Raw genomic sequence first — 20,735 nt, forward strand, 5'->3', positions numbered from 1 at the left:
CACTTTAGGCCCCTTAGTGCCAATTGGGCATCGTTTAAATGCCACGGCCTGCCTGAGCATTGTTTCTGACCATGTCCGTCCCTTTATGACCACCATGTACCCATCCTCTGATGGCTAATTCTAGCAGGATAATGCACCATGTCACAAAGGTCGAATTATTTCAAATTGGTTTCTTGAACATGACAATGAGTTCACTGTACTAAAATGGCCCACACAGTCACCAGATCTCAACCCAATAGAGCATCTTTGGGATGTGATGGAACGGGAGCTTCGTGCCCTGGATGTGCATCCCACAAATCTCCATCAACTGCAAGATGCTATCCTATAAATATGAGCCAACATTTCTAAAGAATGCTTTCAGCACCTTGTTGAATCAATGCCACTTAGAATTAAGGCAGTTCTGAAGGCGAAAGGGGGTCAAACACAGTATTAGTATGGTGTTCCTAATAATCCTTTAGGTGAGTGCAGGTTGTTAGACAGAAGTGGTTTAAATTACTGTGTACATAAATCACCCTTCTCCACTCCATCTCAGTCTGCATATCATCTAGTATCAATTAAAGGATGGCTGAATATCCTGATTGGCCCACATGGAAATAACCTATATAAACATATATGTTTAAATATAGGTTTTGATATATGTTTTTAATATATGTGACATATATAAAATTGGCCGTTTTCCTATATTATATGTACATATATACACATATATGTACATATATGGGTACATATATGTACCTATATAGGTACATATATGCACGTATATATGTGTGCATATATGTACACATATATGCACATATGTGTACATATATACGGGCTTATATGTACCTATATAGGTACATATATGCACGTATATATGTACCCATATATGCACATATGTGTACATATATGGGTACATATATACGTGCATACATGTACCTATATAGGTACATATATGCAAGTATATATGGGTGCATATATGCATGTATATATGCACCTATATGTTTACCTATATATTAGTAAAATTATTAAAATCCATAGCTACTATGCAAAATAAATAAAAGCCCAAAATGTAGAAATGTACATTTATTTATTTACTTAAGAACAATCAAATAGAACAAGAACAAAAACAAGACAAAAAACTGAATAGAAAAAAAAAACTATTTATCTTGTTGATCTTCTCAGCTCCGTGAGCTTTGAATTGATAGATGTGCCTATCTGCCCTCGGCTGGCTGCCGGCCACTTCTTCAATGTAGCATCTAGAGAAGACAAAAATAATTAGACAGTATAATAATAATATAGTGCTTCATCAGGAACCCAAAGTGCTTACAGTACAGCTGCGACTGGAGACATATTTTGGATAAAGGGCTGACCATAATAAAAAATGTGTCATGTAAACACGTCAATTGGAAGATTCTGATTGGATTCTGCTAAATCTGAAAGAAATTCTGATTGGAAACATCACCCCCCCTTTTTGGGGGGGGGGGCATTGTTCTTTCATATGCACACGTCCGTCATGGGAACTGCATTGTTAACAGTCACACAGTCAATCATGTGCATCCAAAGCAGAGAAAATTCATGGATAGGAAAAATGTTGCCACTCCCGAGTTTTTTGTTTAGCTTAAAACACAGGTGAAGTACAACTTCTGCAGTTGTTTTAGGGAAATTAAGACCGCTCTGCGGATGTCAAAATGCTATTATTCTGAATAAGGCTTGGTGCATGTTTATGCACGTCATGATTAGATTATTTGTTTCCATGTAAACAGATTCAGATATTCTAATCCCTCAAATTTTTTATCTGATGTAAGAAACTTTGCACATGTAAACATATCTAGTTGTCAATGGGCTGCACTTTTATAGCATTTTCCTGCACCCCCAAAATACATTACAATGTCCTCCCATTGACCCATTCACACACACATTCCACCCGCGAGCTGCCATGCTAGGTTTACTCGAAGTGCAATAAGATCAAGCAATAAAATCAAGCAAATCAATAACCGGTATAGACAAAATAAGGCACAAACACAGGACAGAGGGGATTAAGGTGAAGGAGGGGTGAATATGATTATTTAAGAACACTTCAGACGACAACAATATGCCATGAGGTTATTTGCAACACTATATGTTCTACAAAATAGAGGACTACACACCTTACAGCGCAATACCCCAGCAATGTGGCTTTAGAAGAGGAAAGGTAGGATCAAGAAGTCAGAAAGCGATGAATTAGTAGCAGATACAGTAACAATAATTGGTGCCCTACTTTATGCAGTCTCCATTGATGCCTAATAAATTTTGTTACAAGTAGGCTATGGTTAAAGTGGTGAACTTATAAAGTCTTAAAAGTTTGGTTTTCCCTTCTCAATGCATTATGCATTTACTCACCAATAATGGCTGCCTTTTTAATTTGGTCAAGTGCGACCAGCTGGTCCCCATCCCCTCTGGTTGGCTTCCCACCTTAAAGTAATATTTCAAAATTATTATGAAAGGGGTGTAAAATGAAGGTGGAGAAAGCAAGAGTTTTTTTTATATACACATCATGTTTTCTTGAGGTGCAAGGAAATACAAAAATGCCAAGTAAAAAAGCGATGGTATGCCCGCACACACATAATTTATTCCACAGAATATGACTGTTTTTTTTTTTCAAGGACAGAAGAGATTAGGAACATGTTGTTTTGTACCATTCAGGTTGCTTTTCAGCAAAGTCTCCAAATCAAAGGTGCCCAGCAGGAGATTCCGCACCATGGCAGTAGCAGAGGGGGCAAGGCGGGCTGCTTTCCACGCTTCTGCCTGGCAAAACACCCCAGAGCCCTTTATAACTTCCATCTGAAAAATAATTTCACATCACAATATACATTTATTGGCAATTTTTAGAAACTTTTTCATGTTTCATATTGATTCTTATGCTTAGCTTCCCAATAGTTAATAGGTTTTTATGTATAAATGCAGATTAATGATATGTATAAATGCAGATGAATGATAAAGAAATGAAACAAATTAATCACTGCCCAAAACGTTATTAAAGGAGAGAAGGAGGAGGACAGGGTGGGGGGAAAGGAGGAGGTTGGATGGAGAGTAGGGAAGGAGAAAAGACAGTGGGTGGAGAGGAGTGAAGGGGGGCAGGAGGAGAGGATGATTGTCACTTATAACACTAATTGGCTCCTACAAAGCACACAGTTTATACCCATCCTTACTACATAATATGTTATTCACCTGTGTTTTCGCTGAGGTCTCAGCTGTTGCTGCAGTCTTGTTAGAGAAGAAAAACATTGTTAAACTCTTCAACAATTTTATAAATATGGGGCAAGTAAATTACATATTACCACTAACTATCCCAACATAAAAATCCCTATAGCTCAGTTGGAGCCTTAAGTAAAATCTGAGGTATAAAAGGGTTACACACACCTGTGGTGTCTCTCGAAAGCGCTCAGTCACCATGGGACTCTCTTTAAAGGGCTCGGTGTCCTCTGGGCTCTGTCTCCTCTCTGGAGTCTTAGAGAAGAAAGAAACATAGTCAAACTCAACAATTTCTATTCATCCAAGCAAGCCACTATAGATTCTTATTTACAGGGGGGGCTTGAAAAACATTAAACATGCCAATAAATTAAAGTTACATGCAAAAGTAATCAGCCAAACATAATAAAAATCCATATAGCTCTGTTTGAGTAACAAGTAAAATAAATAAATAAATAAAAATGCAAGGGGGTTACTCACCGGTTGCATTTCTCCAAAAGTCGAGAAGGAGGAATCTAGATCCTCCACAGGAGTCCTTCCAGTCTTCTTCATAGAAGAAAAATATAGTTATTCTCTTAAATAAATTAAAGTGTAAATACATAAAAAATTAACACTATCAATCAGCCCAACATCACAAGTCTCTCCAGTTCTGCTTGAGAAACAATTTTAAAAAGCAATGAAAATCAGAGGAACTTACCTTTTGAGCAATAATGGCGATGTCACTTTTCATTTGAGGGATTTCTAGAAAGAGGTTATATAAATAAAAAACTATAATTACAATCACTAGATCAAAATAGCACCCAGCAACTCAGTGCCCTTACTCTTCGAAAGACATTTCCTGCAGGTGTGAACTCAAGCTAAAACCCTCCAAAGCCCATTGATAAGGCTCTGCATAGGAAACCTGGTTGTGAACGCAATTTTCTTTCTCCAATTTCTCCCAAATTCTAATTCCCCAGGGTTTTTTTCTGGAGCCGATTGCCTTCTTGAGCCGTTGAAGGCAGAAAAGCATCATTTATTCTCATGAACTGTATGTTCTCTAGGCCATGACTTTTGTTAACCCTCTACAAATTCCTCCAGAAAGAGACAAATAAATATAAATCTAATTTGAATCTTATCAACGGCTATATGAGCACACACACTACCTCACCAGCTAACAACATATTTTGCCAAACACGTGTTTCAGCCCATAACATTTCTAAGTTTACACTTCTCTGCCACCGCAATATCCATCTCCAGAAAAAACCTTGCTAATAAATATAAAAATTAGGAATACTTACGATTGATGATAATGTCTTTCAGACGTGCATTTTCATTTTTAAGAGAATGGACTTCATTTCTCAACTCCTGCAAATTTCTTTGCATTTGGTCAAGTTTCCTTCTCTCCCACATCTGTTCATCCAGGTGTTTTCTAAATTCAGCAGCTGTCTACGAGAAAGAGACAGAGAGAAGAACAACAGCTAATTGTTATATAACTTATTTTGTAAATGGTTGATTCTGATTGGCTGGGAGGATGTCACGAGAGGTGTAAGAGGAAGGTGGCAAGAAGTCTAGGGCAGAAGTCCCTCCACTTGGCTATATGTAACTGGTTGTCTGGCCTCCTGGTGGTTATTCCTTACTTAAAACATGAAACTTCCTCATCTTGTATGTCATGTAATGTATGTATGTAATACACCACACAATGGATGTCATCATTTAGGCTACCTTTTTCTTAGAGGGTGGTACTATGTCCTCTTCATCCCCAATACGCTCCTCCTCTTCGCTGGCCCGCTGGGAGGGAGAGAGAAAGTGAGAGGACAAAGTTGCCTACTGTGCCGGTGTCATACCTTGTTACAGCTACTGGTAATGCACTTTATTATAAAAGTCTTACTTATCTTTACTGTATTGCAATGTAACAACACACACTGGATGCAGACTGGTAGTGTACCTTGTTCTTTGAAGGCCTGTCATGACGCGCCTCATCCTCCTCCTCCTCCTTCTCCTCCTCCTCCTCGTGGTTGTATTTAGAAGGACATCTCTTTTTATTGTCAACCTTGACAGAGAGAAACAGACTGACTTTTAGCCCAACTCTTATTAACTTACGTTACACCACCTTGCACATACATCTTGTCAACAAAGCACATGAAATCATCATAGATGACACAATTACAAACCTACACACATGCCTACACATTAAGAAACAAGAGAGAGAGGGGGAGATCATTTAAGTAAAGCACCAATTGGTGCAGTCAGTTACCCTTTTCTTTGAAGCCTTCTCAGTCTGCCCCTGATCACGGTACTTTGAGTTTGGGATGTTTTGTTTGCTGTGTGACTTCTTTCTCCATCTCGATCCCACGCAGTTTAATTTGGAGAGTTTTTTCAAATTCTGGTGCAATAAAATTAAAATGTTATCATGAACTGCAAACGTTTGTCTAATCATGCTTAACGTTACCAAATCTAACATTAGTCCCAATTGGACTTCGCTTACATTAGCAAATTATGTAGCTAACATGAGCCAGAAAGCGAAGCTATTGCTAACCAGGGACCTAGCAAGATCCATTTTAGACTTCTTTAAGAGCGAGAAAAAACATTAAATGTGGTATGTAACTACATAACGTCAGATAAAGTTAGCATGTAACATACTTGCCACGTCAATAATTCTTGCTCGGTGCACCGGCCAGGGTTGGCGGCCTTTTCGCCATTCCACCAGCTTCTCGTTTTTTTCAGTCCTTTCAAGAAATGTTTTTACTGAAAAATTCCGGACACAGTCGAGAGCCAAAATACTATGGGCCCCTCTATCCTCACCCTCAGTCCATTCAAGTAGGACATAGCGGATCTCCAACGCTGATATCGCCATTTTTACGCCCAGCCGTTATCTTTCGGCGCGAAAGATAGTGTGCTGGGCCGCATGCGGATGACGTCATCAACTACGCGACGCTGTAGCGGCTGATCGGTGGCAGCAGAGTGGAGAAATGCAATTTAGACGCAATTAAAGAAAAGCAATAGATATGGATCCAGTACGTTACAAAAGGTACCTCGTTGACGACGAAGCACCCGTTCCAGAAAGAACAAAGAGAAGACGTAAACGAAAGTAAGTCTTGTAACAAAACGTACTAGAAGCTAGCTAGCTAAATTAGCCAGCTAACAAAGCTACCAGCTACAGATCATTTCCTATACCATGTAAACGCATGTGGCATAATTCCCCTTAATGTATGTTAAGTATGTTTGTATAAAGGTAAAATGTATCTTTCCATGTCCACTGTACCTTTCCATGTCCAAAGTAAATAAATAAAGAAAACTGTTCAAGTTGGAACTCTAGCCAGGAAAATATTTCACTTTGTGTGTTTTGAATCTACAGTCTTAAAGGTTTCACCTCATGAATGGAATTTACCTGCTTGGACTTAATCAATCAGTCATATCAATCCTATTATATTGAGTGATGCATGAAGTGTTTTAACATTACCACAACATTTTTGTTAGGGACATTTCTGAAGATATGGGTGATGATGAAGAAGCTGTGGCCTCTTCTTCTACAACTCAGTAAGTAGAAAACACGCACACCAAATTAAATACCAAATAAAAAAACCTACATATTTCTTGCTGAATGATTTTTATTTTTATTTTAGGTATCTCACCCAAGAGGACAATCAAGATGACCCGGTGTCTACTGCTTCTGATGACACAGTAAGTGGCTAAAAATGGCAAAAATATTAAAGTTAGGTGTTTTTTGTTTTGTTCGTGCATGTGCATGCACACTAGTTAATGTAAATCATCATAGATAATTCCACAACCCAATTCTTCCTGATGTTGCTTAAAGTGTCAGAAAAATATACATGTGGACAAAAGGGGGCATAAAATTAATTTGGAGAAGACTGTTAAAAAAAATAAACAAAGACACTTGAGCCTTCAAATGCAAGTGGTTACCAACCACATGAAATGGTACATTTGTATGAGTCTGTGCAAATTTGGGATTGCTAATCCAATGTTTTAAATTCACAGATGAACCAACCCATACCTGGCCCTAGCTCTTCACCTGGGGAGCCAGTAGAGGAACATCTAGAAGACCCCACAAGTCCAACTTTAGACCAGAAACCAACAAAAGAACAGGTGGAACTCCTGCTGCTGGCATTAAAACTCAAACATGGATTAACAAATAGAGCCTTGGAGGACATCATGCATCTTATCAACTTTATTGCTGGTCCTGGTGGGGAATTGGTTAGTGGCTCAAAGTACCTTTTCTACAAAGCATTTGATTCAGTGAAAGACATATTAGAAGTACATTATGTGTGCAAGAGTTGCAAGGTAAGCATGCAGGAAGGTCCCTTTAATGTCAAGTGCCCAGTCTGTGACCAGGACACATCAAAAGCGCATGCACAAAAAGACCAGTGTTTTTTGTACTTGCCACTAAAATACCAAATTAAAAAACTGCTTGAGGACCACCAATTAGGGAAACACCTGAAACACCGCTTTGAGAAGAAGGATGCCTCCATCAAAGATATATATGATGGACATTTATACAAAAAACGATCACCCCTTGCATCACCAGACAGCATATCACTGACTTTCAACTGTGATGGAGTGCCAGTGCACAAATCAAACACAAAAAGTTTGTGGCCAATTTTGTGTACTATTAATGAACTGCCAATACAGCTACGTGCAAAACATGTTATGCTTTGTGGCCTGTGGTTTGGTCAAAACAAACCAAATATGAACACTTACATGAAACCATTTGTCGATGAATGCATAGAGTTGTACTCTAATGGTCTTATATGGGAAAGTGAAAGTGGGGAAATTGTCACAAGTAAAGTACTGCTTACTACCATGGTGGCAGATTCAGTTGCTCGGCCACTGATTCAGAACTTTAAACAGTTTAATGGTGAGTTTGGGTGTTCTTTTTGTATGCAGAAAGGAACAAGTGTGCTAAAACGCAGGGGGCGTGTAAGGGCTTATCCCTATGAAAAAGCAGAGTTGAGGAATCCCTCCCAGACTGATGATCTGGTGGAAGAGGCTCTTGCTGGAAACCCCACTAAGGGAGTGAAAGGGCCTAGTATTTTGTCTTGTCTACCTGATTTTAATATCATTGATGGCTGTGTTCCAGATTATATGCACAGTGTGCTGCTGGGTGTAGCAAGAAGCATCACCACGCTGTGGTTTCATTCTGAAAACAACCAATCGCCATGGTATATCGGACACTCAACAGAACAGATTGATGACATTTGAACTTCTATTAAACCCCCCTGTAATGTTTCCCGTGTCCCTCGCTCAGTGAAAGAGAAAAAGTTCTGGAAGGCACACGAGTGGAACATGTGGTTGTTTTATTACAGCATACCAACATTGAAAGGGGTCTTACCTGAAAAATATCTGAAGCACTGGTTTAAGTTGGTAAAGGGGGTTTCTCTTCTACTCGGTGAGAATATATCACCACTGCACATATCAGAATCTGAGGGGTTGCTAACAGAGTTTGTTCAGGAAATGGAGACCCTTTATGGGATCAATAATGTCACTTTCAATGTACATTTGTGCCTTCATCTGCCCAATACTGTGAGGAACTGGGGTCCCCTCTGGGCACAGTCTGCATTTGTGTTTGAGTCATACAATGGGATCATTTTAGATATGATAAAGAGCAGCCAGGGAGTTTCTCTGCAGATAATGAAAACAGTTTGGCTACAGGTTGCATTTCCATCATTTTCCCAAAAAACCATGGTGGCAGCTTCTGATGATTACTTAGCTCTCTTAGAGTCTTTTTCAGTTGAGAAAAAAATGGTGCAGGAAGTAAGTCGCTGTCATGGTGTTACATCTCTGGGTAGGCCTAAAATTTGTATGATCAGAAATGATGATTTTCTGGCCTTGAACAGCATCAGCAACCTTGAAAATAGAGTCACTGTGAAGTATTTTTGCAGAGTAGTGGTTAATCTTGAAATAGTTCATTCACAAAACTACTCACGTACTTTTCGGAGAAACTCGTAGACTGTCATTCTTTCTGATCGAGAGGAAAGTATTTTCTCTGTGAAGACATTCATTGTCTGTGATCTGGGGCAGGGGGAGACATGTTATGCAGTGGGGAAGTACTACCAAAAAGTGAAACAGGACATCTGCGGTCAATTTAAGAATCCTTGTTATTACGTCCCTGTAAGGAAATGTCTGGGGCCTTTAGTTGCTATACAAGCATCTCAGATAAAAGAAAAGTGTCTGTTTGTTAAAACTGTGAACAGAAATGTTGACATTGTCTTCAAATTCATTAACCACAGTGAAATGCTCAGATAGATGTGGGATGATGATGATTACCTGAATGTATATTCTATGTACTTTTCTTTTGTTAGTTTTTTTGCTACATTCAGACTGTAATGACCTTTCAGCCATATTCTGGAAAATGCATTAAGACAATACAGAAAACATTGCATTTGGTGGATGTAACGGTGAATGTGTGGATGTGTATGAGCTGTAATGTGAATCTGGAAGTGACTTGAAATTGGAAAAAAGGCTTGATTGACAAAAATAAAAAAAACACAAACCATTTTGTTATACATTTCCTTCTTTTCCACTATTGACCTTGTAAATGTTTCAGGAAAACGTGTAGACATCATAGCTTTCCATCTCCTCTCACTTAAGTGCCATAGTTAAATTCCATAACATGCCAATTAGATGTGATACCCATTTCACGTGTTCGCACATACATAAGTTCTTGCATAATTTTTTTTAGTTATTTCTTAGTTATTGCCTTGATAATAGAAAATATGAGCTAGGCATCATGTATGACAGTTTCCAAAGTGAGATATGAGCTACAAAATGACCAGATCTTGCCATGAGCTAGGAGACGTATCTTGTATGTACATATAGGGCTTATATGTGGATATAAAGAAGCAATACAGGAGACCTATATGGCCTGTATATGCACATATATGCACCTCAATTTTGCCTATATGTGGCATATACACGCATATATGCAGCATATATATTATCATATATGTGCATATATGCAGCATATATGCAGCATATATGTGCATATAGACTGCATATAGGTTACATATATGCGCATATATCCTCATATAGGTTCTTTCCATGTGGGGGCCCTCATGACTACACAATGTTTCCTTTCTCCCTGTGGATTCATGGAATGTTTCAAAATAATCTTGAAGTTTTAAATATCCAAAGTGATGTTGCAGTGGTTCTGGACTGGTTCTAAACAATAAGTCTGCCAGCAGTTTTCCACAGGTACAACTTATCACATATTCCTTCCCACATCTGGATATACCTCAGTCTCCCAATTCACTTATTGATTTCTGTGAGGAACTAGGATGCACGGTGTTAAATCAGTGAAATCATTTGCACAGGGAGATCCAGATTAGATTTCATTACATATCAGGGACAGAATTTACGTGCTCTGACTCAGAGCCACACCTCAATGTGGGAACCCAACAGATGTGGACGGTCACTAGATGGATTAATGCACCAGCTCCAAAGTGAGAAGGCCTGCCTACCTGACCAATCAGATAGAGGAATGTGATGCAGAAGACCGGCTTATTCAACCAATCAGAGAAGCCATCTTGTGGTTCTTGGGAAAGAATGTGATTCAATGGAAGGCAGAATAAAAACAGCTAATCCAAAAAGCTTGATATTTGTAAAACCTTTAAATATATAACATATAAAAAATGTAATAATAACACTTTACCATTTAAGTCTCTCCCATATAATCTATGGTGACTCCTTCTAACTTTGAATCCTTTCAGGGTGCAGTTGAGCGGTAGTGAGAAAGAGACGGTTAAGAAGGAGATCCTGGATCTTTGTCTGAAGTACGGCTTTGTGACTCCTCTCACCTCCATGGTGGTCACCAAACCCCAGGGGGAGGAGTCTCAGGTGGCCCATAAGCCCAAGGAGGGAAAGAAGCCCACAGGATCAGGGCAAGCCTTCATGGTACCCTCCCAAAGAAAATTCTCCCATGACTGTAAGCAAACTACTACCATCATCACCAACCATTTTTACAAATAGAAATTCACTGTTTGTTTTTTTTATCCTTTGTTGGGACCAGAAAAAAAATTCTCTAATTTTCATAGACAACCCGTCTAAAATTAGTTGGCACACTGTAAAATGTCCCGAAAAACTGAATGCAATTATGCGCAAATTATTTAAACACCAAATTCAATAGTTTTCGAAGACAACTGAGAAATGTTATTGTTTCTTGAAAAATAGATCCCCACTTTGAATTTGATGTCAGCAACACGTTTAAAAAAAGCTGGGACAGGGAAAACAAAAGACCAGAAAAAAACTAAATCTCAAACAGCTAATAAGGTCAATTGGCAACAGGTCAGTAACATGCTTGGATATTAAAAGATCAGCGCACAGTTCAAAGGCCAGTCCCGGTGATGGTATGGGGGTGCATTATTGCACATGGCATGGTTGATTTGCACAACTGCGAAGGCACCATTAATGCTGAACAATATACAGGTTTTGGAGCAACATATGCTGCAATCCAGGCAACATATTTTCAAGCAAGGCTTATTTCAACAAGACAATGCCAAAACACATTAATGTACGTGACTCATTTAAGTTTCAAGGTACAAGTGGGGCATCATTTTAATCAGGAGAATGTCCTCTTTTTAATAAAATATGGCTTGACCCATTCAATGACTTCAAACGCTAGACTAGAAATAGTCAGAAAAGGCGATTTCTTATATACTTCCACGTAACGCAGGTTTAAGCGCAATCAATTCCATATAGGACCAGATGTTTACTTCCTATGCCAGTATTTATTTTTCAGTTTCGTTGTGAAATGAGGTTACAGTAGTAAAATAAAAGAGGAGACCTGTTTTGGTGCTTTTTTGAGGTTATGGAATTTTAAGCTTCATTCAGGCTGAACAAAGGTTTGTTTCAATTCACTTGCTATTGGGACGCGCTAGCGTTCCAGCTCAGCCAGCATTCCAGCTCAGCCAGCGTTCCAGCTCAGCCACCGTTCCAGCTCAGCCAGCGTTCCAGCTCAGCCAGCGTTCTTTTGCCGTTTTTAAGGCTAGGTTGAATTTTTATGTGTTCTATTGTCCTGCCTAATACTACACTAAAAAGTATCACGTCGCTAACTAGCTTAGCCGATAGCCGGCCGGCACACCACAGTAAACTACTTACCCTCGTAGTTGTGCAGATAACTCGATACGTAGAGTTTGCATCCCCTGTTCCGCTTGCTTGTTGGAGCAGGGGACCAGGCATCAACAGTTCAATGGACATCACTAATGCTTATTTTAGGCAGGTCTTGGAGACATCTACTAAAAACAGAAATTTTGGGCAACGCGGGTGATCGCCTTAAGTAAACCGGAAACTGATATGCCGACATCTGGCTAAAGCGGAAGTTTGTCCATACGCTTGTATGGTGTACCCTAACAGGGCACACCAAACATTCCCACCATGAATTCCACCACAGCTGCAGTGTCTGACACACACTTAGAGCCTATTGGTCTGATCAGTTCCCAAACGATTACATATTGAAAATGTAAGAGGTGATGCAACCCAGTGGTAAACATGCCCCCGTCCCAACTTGTTTGAAATGTGTTGCTGTTATGAAATTCAAAATTGGCATGGATTTTTCCAAAAGCAATAACATTTCTCACTTTCAACATTTGATTTGTTGTCTTTGTACTATTTTCATTTGAACATAGGGATTAAATGAATTGCACAACATTGCATTCTGTTTTTATTGACATCTTACGCAGCGTCCCAACTATTCTGGAAACTGGGTTGTATTTTTCCTAATATGGACCTGTAACTAAACATTTATGGGGACCTCTGTTTAGTAAAACCAGGATCACACACAACGTCAATCTAGAACAGTGAGTGACAATCAAGTTATTGCTTGAGACAATAGAATACATGCATATTCACATTTAAAATTCACTAATATGTTTTTCTGTTATCCAGCCTTACCCTCACGTCCCAAGAATACAAGGCTCTATGGGGGAGCAGGACACATTGGAAAATATGCGCCTGTGAGAGGGCCATATTTCTCTGGTAAGACAAAATCGGACACACCTAATCTTACTAAAACTTTAAAAAGTTGTCAAGGACTCAACTCAACACTGTGCTAGTGTGTACTTCACATTAAAAGTTTATTTCTAATTTAGCAGAATCAAATCTGCAACATTTACTCTGAATGAAAGTCCATAAATTGGATCGGATTAAATTCCAGCCCAGTCTAGTTTAAATTAACAGGCAGGAAAACACTGCCTCGACTTCTGAGGTAAATCTGATGAAAGATTTACCTAAAAAAAAAAAAAGTTACTCAAATCTACTGTTTTCATAATTACTGCCTGACATTCTTTGATTCCTCATTAGGATCCACACTACTGTTAATACAGAAACCATATACCAACTACAAACACACTCCTGTTAATACAGAAAACGTATACCAACTACAAACACACTACTGTTAATACAGAAACCATATACCAACTACAAACACACTACTGTTAATACAGAAAACGTATACCAACTACAAACACACTATTTTCATTCATTTCAATGTCAGTTAGGTTTTTTTTCCACTCTGATACTAACAGAGATTTCCAATCATTTTCTCCTGTGTTCAATTCTGGCTTCAAACTCAACTTTCATTTCTGCCATATTCCCTGTGTTCAATCCATTGATGGGTTAGGTGGCTGACTGAGTACTGATCCACACAATATTTTGCACCTTGAAGACTTAATGACTCCAACCAATTGAAATGTGTATTGCATCATCTATTGCTCAGGATGTTAATGAGTATCCCAGTAATGTAAATATTGTACAAGATTGTTTTATGAAACAAATAAAAATGAAATTCCCTAATCTACCTCCCATCCTCCTATCCACAATACCATTGAGCCACACTCAACCTCTCTTAGGTCACAACAGTTCACTCAATAGTTTCGAAGACAACTGAGAAATGTTATTGTTTCTTGAAAAATAGATCCCCACTTTGAATTTGATGTCAGCAACACGTTTAAAAAAAGCTGGGACAGGGAAAACAAAAGACCAGAAAAAAACTAAATCTCACACAGCTAATAAGGTCAATTGGCAACAGGTCAGTAACATGCTTGGATATTAAAAGGTCATTCCAGAGAGGATGAATCTGAAAAATATTAAGTATATTAAATATTATGAGTAAGAAAAATATTTCCCCACTGTTTGATGCCAGCAACATGTGTCAAAAAGCTGGGACAGGGGTAACAAGAGAGGACTAGGATGAGTATTTTAGAAGTAAAGATGGGGAGGGGTTCACCACCCTGTGAAAGACTGCACAGGCAAATAGTGCATTAATTTATGAACAACGTTTCTCACCGTATAATTCAAAAGTGTTTGGGGATCTCCTTATCTATGGTACATTATTTCATTAAAAGATTAAGAGAATACAGAGAAATCCCTGTATGCAAGGGATTAGGCCGAAATCCAATGACTGTGTTCTTTAGGCCTTCAGGCGGCACTGGATTAAAAAATGACACGATTCTGTAGTGGACAACACTGCATGGGCTGAGGAATACTTCCGACAACCATTGTCTGTGAACATATTACCTCGCTGCATCCACAAATGCAAGTTAAATCTCTACCTTGCAAAGAAGAAACCACATATAAAGAAGATCCAGAAACGCTGCCCCTAGCCTTCTCTGGGCCCAAGCTCATTTAAGATGGACTGAGGTGAAGTGGAAAACTGTCCTGTGGTCTGACGGATAAACATTTTTAAATATTTTTGGGAATCATGGACGCTCCCTCTGGACCACCTGGCTTGTTATCAGCGCACAGTTTGAAGGCCAGTCCCGGTGATGGTATGGGGGTGCATTATTGCACATGGCATGGTTGATTTGCACAACTGCAAAGGCACCATTAATGCTGAACAATATAAAGGTTTTGGAGCAACATATGCTGCAATCCAGGCAACATATTTTCAAGCAAGGCTTATTTCAACAAGACAATGCCAAAACACATTAATGTACGTGACTCATTTAAGTTTCAAGGTACAAGTGGGGCATCATTTTAATCAGGAGAATGTCCTCTTTTTAATAAAATATGGCTTGACCCATTCAATGACTTCAAACGCTAGACTAGAAATAGTCAGAAAAGGCGATTTCTTATATACTTCCAAGTAACGCAGGTTTAAGCGCAATCAATTCCATATAGGACCAGATGTTTACTTCCTATGCCAGTTGTTATTTTTCAGTTTCGTTGTGAAATGAGGTTACAGTAGTAAAATAAAAGAGGAGACCTGTTTTGGTGCTTTTTTGAGGTTATGGAATTTTAAGCTTCATTCAGGCTGAACGAAGGTTCGTTTCAATTCACTTGCTATTGGGACGCGCTAGCGTTCCAGCTCAGCCAGCATTCCAGCTCAGCCACCGTTCCAGCTCAGCCAGCTTTCCAGCTCAGCCAGCGTTCTTTTGCCGTTTTTAAGGCTATGTTGAATTTTTATGTGTTCTATTGTCCTGCCTAATACTACACTAAAAAGTATCACGTCGCTAACTAGCTTAGCCGATAGCCGGCCGGCACACCACAGTAAACTACTTACCCTCGTAGTTGTGCAGATAACTCGATACGTAGAGTTTGCATCCCCTGTTCCGCTTGCTTGTTGGAGCAGGGGACCAGGCATCAACAGTTCGATGGACATCACTAACGCTTATTTTAGGCAGGTCTTGGAGACATCTACTAAAAACAGAAATTTTGGGCAACGCGGGTGATCGCCTTAAGTAAACCGGAAACTGATATGCCGACATCTGGCTAAAGCGGAAGTTCGTCCATACGCTTGTATGGTGTACCCTAACAGGGCACACCAAACATTCCCACCATGAATTCCACCACAGCTGCAGTGTCTGACACACACTTAGAGCCTATTGGTCTGATCAGTTCCCAAACGATTACATATTGATAATGTAAGAGGTGATGCAACCCAGTGGTAAACATGCCCCCGTCCCAACTTGTTTGAAATGTGTTGCTGTTATGAAATTCAAAATTGGCATGGATTTTTCCAAAAGCAATAACATTTCTCACTTTCAACATTTGATTTGTTGTCTTTGTACTATTTTCATTTGAACATAGGGATTAAATGAATTGCACAACATTGCATTCTGTTTTTATTGACATCTTACGCAGCGTCCCAACTATTCTGGAAACTGGGTTGTATTTTTCCTAATATGGACCTGTAACTAAACATTTATGGGGACCTCTGTTTAGTAAAACCAGGATCACACACAACGTCAATCTAGAACAGTGAGTGACAATCAAGTTATTGCTTGAGACAATAGAATACATGCATATTCACATTTAAAATTCACTAATATGTTTTTCTGTTATCCAGCCTTACCCTCACGTCCCAAGAATACAAGGCTCTATGGGGGAGCAGGACACATTGGAAAATATGCGCCCGTGGGAGGGCCATATTTCTCTGGTAAGACAAAATCGGACACACCTAATCTTACTAAAACTTTAAAAAGTTGTCAAGGACTCAACTCAACACTGTGCTAGTGTGTACTTCACATTAAAAGTTTATTTCTAATTTAGCAGAATCAAATCTGCAACATTTACTCTGAATGAAAGTCCATAAATTGGATCGGATTAAATTCCAGCCCAGTCTAGTTTAAATTAACAGGCAGGAAAACACTGCCTCGACTTCTGAGGTAAATCTGATGAAAGATTTACCTAAAAAAATATGTTACTCAAATCTACTGTTTTCATAATTACTGCCTGACATTCTTTGATTCCTCATTAGGATCCACACTACTGTTAATACAGAAACCATATACTAACTACAAACACACTACTGTTAATACAGAAACCATATACCAACTACAAACACACTACTGTTAATACAGAAAACGTATACCAATTACAAACACACTACTGTTAATACAGAAACCATATACCAACTACAAACACACTACTGTTAATACAGAAAACGTATACCAACTACAAACACACTATTTTCATTCATTTCAATGTCAGTTAGGTTTTTTTTCCACTCTGATACTAACAGAGATTTCCAATCATTTTCTCCTGTGTTCAATTCTGGCTTCAAACTCAACTTTCATTTCTGCCATATTCCCTGTGTTCAATCCATTGATGGGTTAGGTGGCTGACTGAGTACTGATCCACACAATATTTTGCACCTTGAAGACTTAATGACTCCAACCAATTGAAATGTGTATTGCCATCATCTATTGCTCAGGATGTTAATGAGTATCCCAGTAATGTAAATACTGTACCAGATTGTTTTATGAAACAAATAAAAATGAAATTCCCTAATCTACCTCCCATCCTCCTATTCACAATACCACTGAGCCACACTCAACCTCTCTTAGGTCACAACAGTTCACTCCAATCATTTCTACTCAAGTTGTAAGGCCTGGGACAGGTATACAGTAGAACCACAGTCTGATGACCATATAATATAATGTTTTTCCATACTAATATCTGTCTTCACTCCAACTATTTCCCATGTCATCTTGTACGAGACCTGTTCTGCCATCTGTAACCTAGCAACTTCATACTCCTTCACCCTAACAGGGCACACCAAACATTCCCACCATGAATTCCACCACAGCTGCAGTGTCTGACACACACTTAACCCATCTATACACACTTAACCCAACTGCACACACTCAACCCATCTATACACACTAAACCCAAATCCACACACTCAACACATCTATACACACTTAGCCCAACTGCACACACATTGGCCCTCATTTATCAAAAGTGCGTACACCAAATTTCCAGCGTACACCTGGCATACACCCAAAACCACAGTGACTTTGAGATTTATCAATATGGACGTTGGCGTACGGCACTCTCAAATCCTACGCCAGCTCAGGAGGTGGTGTACGCACGTTTTGAGTTAGTGCGGAAATGCGCACAAAAAAAAATCCTAACGCACTGACAAACTAAAATATATGATATATTATGACCCACTGTAAAAAAATAAAACTTCAGTGTTTAGTTTTGTGCAGCATGGACTTCAATGTTTAATTTGTGTGACTTTATTTATATGTATTCCTTCAGATGCGAGCCTGTGCGCTTTACATGACGTTTCAGGGTTAGGCCCGGCAGTTGCGCACGGACTGGGTTCAGTAATAAAAGGCTTTTAATGACCAAAATATAATTCAGACTGTCAAAATGATAGAAATGACATTCTTCTTCCTTTAAATAATAATAATAATAATAATAATAATAATAATAATAGAAATAATAATAATAATAACGACATTCTTCTTCTAAATAACAATAAACGTCATTAATAATAAATATCATGAAACAATAAGACGAATATTACAAATTGTCATGCAATTATTAATGTGAATGAATGGTACTCCACATCACATTATCATCTTTTATTCTGCTTTTTAAACTGCCAAATGAAACAATTTTATTTCTTTCTACCTCCCTGGTGATCGTCTCAATCTCCACGTCAGAGAACTTTCTCTTTTTTGCCGTCTTCCGTGTGTCCATAGCGTAAAATGAGGGCGTGGGGGAAGTGGAGACTTGAATATATAGGGGCGTGTTATTCTAATGACGGTCGTTTATCAAGGGCAGCTATTGCGTACACCTGGATTTTAAAGGTACGCACAGCTTCATAAATCAGGCGGTGAGAGGAGTGTAAGCAAAATCTTACGCCACCCGTTTCTACGCAAGAATGATAAATGAGGGCCATTTAGCTTATCATTTTACAACTGTAATGCTGCATTAGCTTATTTATTTACACTCTCAGTCCTATGTATCCCAACTTGACATGATTAGGTGGGGGATCTTCAAACAGAAGTCAATCTGACTGACAGTCCTGATTTCCATACACACATTAGTCTGCGTGCACCTGTCTTTCCACTTTATGCTCAGTTTCAACAGTGCTGGTGCTATGATTTGGGCCTGCAACATGATGGGCATCGCCTCTCTGGTCACTTCGACAGCATCACGCAGGCGTGAGAGAGCATCAGCCTTGACGTTCTTTGCCCCAGGGATATACAGCTCCAGAAAAAATTAAGAGACCACTGCACCTTTTTCTTTCCTTTCCAAAAAAGTCGAAAAGGAAGGTTTTGAGTGAGGAACAGAAGGGTTAAAATTAAGAGACCACTGTAAATTGAAAGCTTCTGTTCCTCCCTCAAAACTTTCCTTTTCAATTTTCGGAGGCGTGGATGAACCTTTCCTGAAGACTCTCTGCCACGTAGGTCTCCATGGCCTCAGTCTCGGTCCATGAGAGAGGGTAGAGGGTAGTGGTATCACAGAGGGCAATAGGCAGACTCCTCATCTGACACTATTGGGTCGCTCTGTCATATTTGTTGGGGAGTGACAAATGCTAGGAGCCCACTTCTCCAGAGGTTCCTTTTCATAGTGTTGGCAAATTCCATGTTGTCCTGCTGCTTCCGGAGAAGGGTGACTATTCTGTAACAGTGTGTTGAGGATGAAGGAGGAACCAGATACAGGAGTTGTATTAACACAGGTGTTTATTACGTGCAGCAAGGAAGGAAACACAAAGATAACAAACTAGTGAGTTAAGGAGGAAAAAGTATCAACACTTGGGCTGAGCGAAAGGCTACTGCATAAGCAGGAACAATATATCTAGAAAAAACATGAACATGGTTCCTTGAGGGATTAGAACAACAGGTGTGTACAATGAAACAAGACATTTCAAGGATGCGTTCATGTGCAGATGGGAATTATGGAACAGTGGCGGCTAGTAGGCTGGAAACCAGGAATGGAAGGGCTGTGAAGAGCAAGGGGGAGGAGTGGCCACGGGCGGAACCGTGACACATATCTGTAAATGCCTGAGAGTAAATTATTTTTGGGGACCTGATTTTGTTCGACAGCACCACATTTCCAGTTGCCAAAAATCTTGGATTGCACCTTTAAGTTACTCACCCTCTGTGCCCCAGTTCTATAATTGGTCATATACAGCTCTGGATAAAATTAAGAGACCACTGCACCTTTTTTTTTTTTTTTCCCAAAAAGTTGAAAAGGAAGGTTTTGAGTGAGGAACAGAAGTGTTCAATTTGCAGTGGTCTCTTAATAGAAACCCATCTGTTCTTCACTCAAAACCTTCCTTTTCAACTTTTTTGGAAAAGAAAGAAAAAGTTGCAGTCTTGCAGTCTTTTGTAATAGTGGTCTATGAGGCCCAGAATTCTTGCAGGTGGTATAGCTGCCCATTAGTCTTGTCAAAATGCCTTCAGGTCATGCAAAGTATTTGGTCGTTTTGCATGAACCTCATGTTTGAGATCTCCCCAGAGTGGCTTGATATCATTAAGGTCACTAGACTGTGATGGCCACCCCAGAACCTTCACCATTTTCTGCTGTAACCACTGAAGGGTCAAGTTGGACTTGTGCTTGGGCTCATTGTCGTGCTGGAAAGTCCAAGAGCGTCCCATGTGCAGCTTTCATGCAGAAGAATGCAAATTGTCTGCCAGTAATTTCCTATAAAATGCTGCATTCATCTTGCCATCAATTTTCACAAGATTCCCCGGGCCTTTAGAGCTCACACACCCCCAAAACATCAGTGAGCCACACCCATGCTTCACTGTGGGGATGGTACACTTTTCACTATAGGCCTTGTTGACCCCTCTCCA

At 39.4% G+C, this 20,735-nt stretch overlaps 3 protein-coding genes and 1 long non-coding RNA gene across 9 annotated transcripts in view; 2 read left to right on the plus strand and 2 right to left on the minus strand.

Annotated features, from left to right (window-relative positions):
- Positions 1-20,735, plus strand: part of LOC105009850 (inter-alpha-trypsin inhibitor heavy chain H3-like) — a 62,466-nt gene that overhangs the window by 11,274 nt on the left and 30,457 nt on the right. For 2 of the 4 annotated variants that reach the window (XM_034287565.1, XM_034287564.1), the window contains exons 13-15: positions 10,911-11,125; positions 13,084-13,173; positions 16,484-16,573. In XM_034287565.1, coding sequence (XP_034143456.1) covers positions 10,911-11,125; positions 13,084-13,173; positions 16,484-16,573 — 395 coding nt within the window. Of the gene's footprint in view, positions 1-10,910; positions 11,126-13,083; positions 13,174-16,483; positions 16,574-17,253; positions 17,277-20,735 lie in introns of those variants that run through there. The other 2 variants (XM_034287567.1, XM_034287566.1) reach the window with 2 other exon arrangements.
- LOC117592961 (cancer-related regulator of actin dynamics homolog) lies at positions 1,075-6,061 on the minus strand. Of its 3 annotated transcripts, none has more exons than XM_034287570.1 (13): positions 5,831-6,061; positions 5,441-5,569; positions 5,132-5,236; positions 4,909-4,974; positions 4,485-4,632; positions 3,905-3,948; positions 3,688-3,750; positions 3,379-3,465; positions 3,187-3,222; positions 2,655-2,799; positions 2,359-2,430; positions 2,127-2,154; positions 1,075-1,235 (listed from the first exon to the last, which is right to left on the minus strand). In XM_034287570.1, exons 1-13 carry the CDS (start codon positions 6,038-6,040, stop codon positions 1,085-1,087), a joined length of 1,284 nt encoding a protein of 427 aa, XP_034143461.1. In that variant the 5' UTR covers positions 6,041-6,061; the 3' UTR covers positions 1,075-1,084. The 3 variants fall into 3 exon arrangements, with proteins under 3 accessions (XP_034143461.1, XP_034143460.1, XP_034143462.1); XM_034287569.1 differs by having other exon boundaries at positions 3,688-3,753; XM_034287571.1 differs by lacking the exon at positions 2,127-2,154 and having other exon boundaries at positions 1,122-1,235; positions 3,688-3,753.
- LOC117592960 lies at positions 6,167-9,140 on the plus strand. Its single transcript, XM_034287568.1, has 4 exons — positions 6,167-6,274; positions 6,664-6,723; positions 6,810-6,867; positions 7,183-9,140. Exons 1-4 carry the CDS (start codon positions 6,192-6,194, stop codon positions 8,401-8,403), a joined length of 1,422 nt encoding a protein of 473 aa, XP_034143459.1. The 5' UTR covers positions 6,167-6,191; the 3' UTR covers positions 8,404-9,140.
- LOC117592962 lies at positions 8,482-10,125 on the minus strand. The gene is made up of 2 exons (XR_004574703.1): positions 9,132-10,125; positions 8,482-9,048 (listed from the first exon to the last, which is right to left on the minus strand). It is a non-coding gene; the product is annotated as an uncharacterized LOC117592962 (long non-coding RNA).

This window comes from Esox lucius, chromosome 17 (assembly GCF_011004845.1).
Source record: "Esox lucius isolate fEsoLuc1 chromosome 17, fEsoLuc1.pri, whole genome shotgun sequence".
NCBI lineage: Eukaryota > Metazoa > Chordata > Actinopteri > Esociformes > Esocidae > Esox > Esox lucius.